The following is a 1,536-nucleotide window of genomic DNA, read 5'->3' as shown; positions in this document are numbered from 1 at the left end:
AGCAGCCCATCACTTAACCAACCTTGCTTGCCAAGGCTGCTGATTGCTACCTAGAGACACCTGCAATCTCAGGTAAGCTCTCAAGCCAGGTGGCTGGATCTAAGCTCAACTAATGGTCTGGCTTTATTCGCCTTCCTAAGGGGATGTGCAGAGGATAAGCCACAAGGGAGAGAATTAAAACAAGTTTGGATATGAGGAGCCCTGAGGTGTATTTTAAGACCACAATAGTCTTTGTGAATTATGCTTTTTAACCATTACCTAGCACTTCAACTCAGATTTAAGAAGTGGGAAGGAGATAGGGGCGATTAGCTTGTATAGAAATGTTGGTGAGAAAAGTCTAGAAGGAATTAACAGTTGACAACCAGATGCCTACCAATTAGAATAATTAGGGGAGAAAAGGGAGCTGAGGCATATTAAGAGGAAGGTTCATCCTAAGGCTGCCAAAGTAACTGTAAACGTGTTCCTCTTGGATGCAACCATTGCAAAGAACAGATTTTCTCTCATCAGTGATCAGGTAGCAGAGCACCATTAACGAAGCATCTTTTTAAAAAGTACTTCTTGGCATACCAATATCGCTCAAGTACCCTTGGTGACTTTGAAACGATTTGAAGAGGTCAGTAGTCTTATTTTATTCCTCAGCACAAAGAGATCCGGCACTGAAAATATTTTCCACGTTGAGCCTTCCACCCAAAGCAGAAAGGAGACAATACCCAAAGGCCCCCTTTTTGTTCTCAAAACCCAAGCCAGTAGGGAACTATTTTCTCTTGACCCATCACAGTCCATCGTGTCTTAGTTTGTGAGGGCCTGAGCCCCCGAAGTCAAGCTTTTCGGCACGACGTACCCAATATCAGGGTCAAAACGTCAAAGGAAACCACTCTTTCCCTAAAGCGGGTCCTTCAGACCCTGTAGCAAGTCCTGCGAGAGCTGGGCGACCTTTAGGCCAGCCTGCGGGTTCCTTGTGACCTTCGTTAGGACTGGGAGTGTCGCTGGTAACTGTGAGGCTCGCCTCCAGGTGGAAAACAGTGTCAGCTCCCCAGCCACCCCAGCGCGGCCAAGTTCTGCTGGAGAGCGATGGCGGCCAGGCGACCAGTGTCTTCCCACCCAGAGAGATGCTCGGAGGCCGCCTACAGGTGCAATGCGGCACTGCGGCCCGGGGAGGGTGGGTCCCGGCGGGCGCGGGGTGGGCGCGCGAGCTCATCGGCAGCTGCGCCCGCCCCTCCCCAAGTCGGAGTCGTGCCCCGCCGCCCGCGCCTCCAGGTCTCCCGGTGGCTCTCCCGGGCGCGGTTTGGAAAGGAAGCTGGGAGCCCTTCGGGGCTCCGCAGACGCGGGCTGCGCGGGGGCGGGGCGGGGCGGGCTCGGCTTCCCCTCGAATCTGCGGCCGGCCTGGCTCCGGGAAAGTTGTGCAAAGTTCCCAGCAGCGCCGGCCCAGGTCGCCTCCGCCAGGCGAGCAGACGGCGGCCAGCGCGCCAGCCTCGCCGCCGCCGCCGAGCGCGCTCTGGGCGGCCCGCTCGCTCGCTCGCGGGAAGCAGGCCGGGC

General features: G+C 55.9%; 1 protein-coding gene across 1 annotated transcript in view; it reads left to right on the top strand.

The window, feature by feature from the left end:
• The first annotated feature begins 1,109 nt into the window (after positions 1–1,109).
• JAG1 (jagged canonical Notch ligand 1) overlaps positions 1,110–1,536 on the top strand; it is a 40,685-nt gene continuing 40,258 nt past the window's right edge. The window contains exon 1 of the mRNA XM_004697829.3: positions 1,110–1,529. Within this exon, the coding sequence (XP_004697886.2) occupies positions 1,110–1,529 (420 nt within the window). The remainder of the gene's footprint in view (positions 1,530–1,536) is intronic.

This window comes from Echinops telfairi, unplaced genomic scaffold (genome assembly GCF_000313985.2).
Source record: "Echinops telfairi isolate 266 unplaced genomic scaffold, ASM31398v2 ScPeMD7_5592;HRSCAF=6446, whole genome shotgun sequence".
Classification (NCBI taxonomy): domain Eukaryota; kingdom Metazoa; phylum Chordata; class Mammalia; order Afrosoricida; family Tenrecidae; genus Echinops; species Echinops telfairi.
This window is presented reverse-complemented; position numbering and strand designations above follow the sequence as displayed.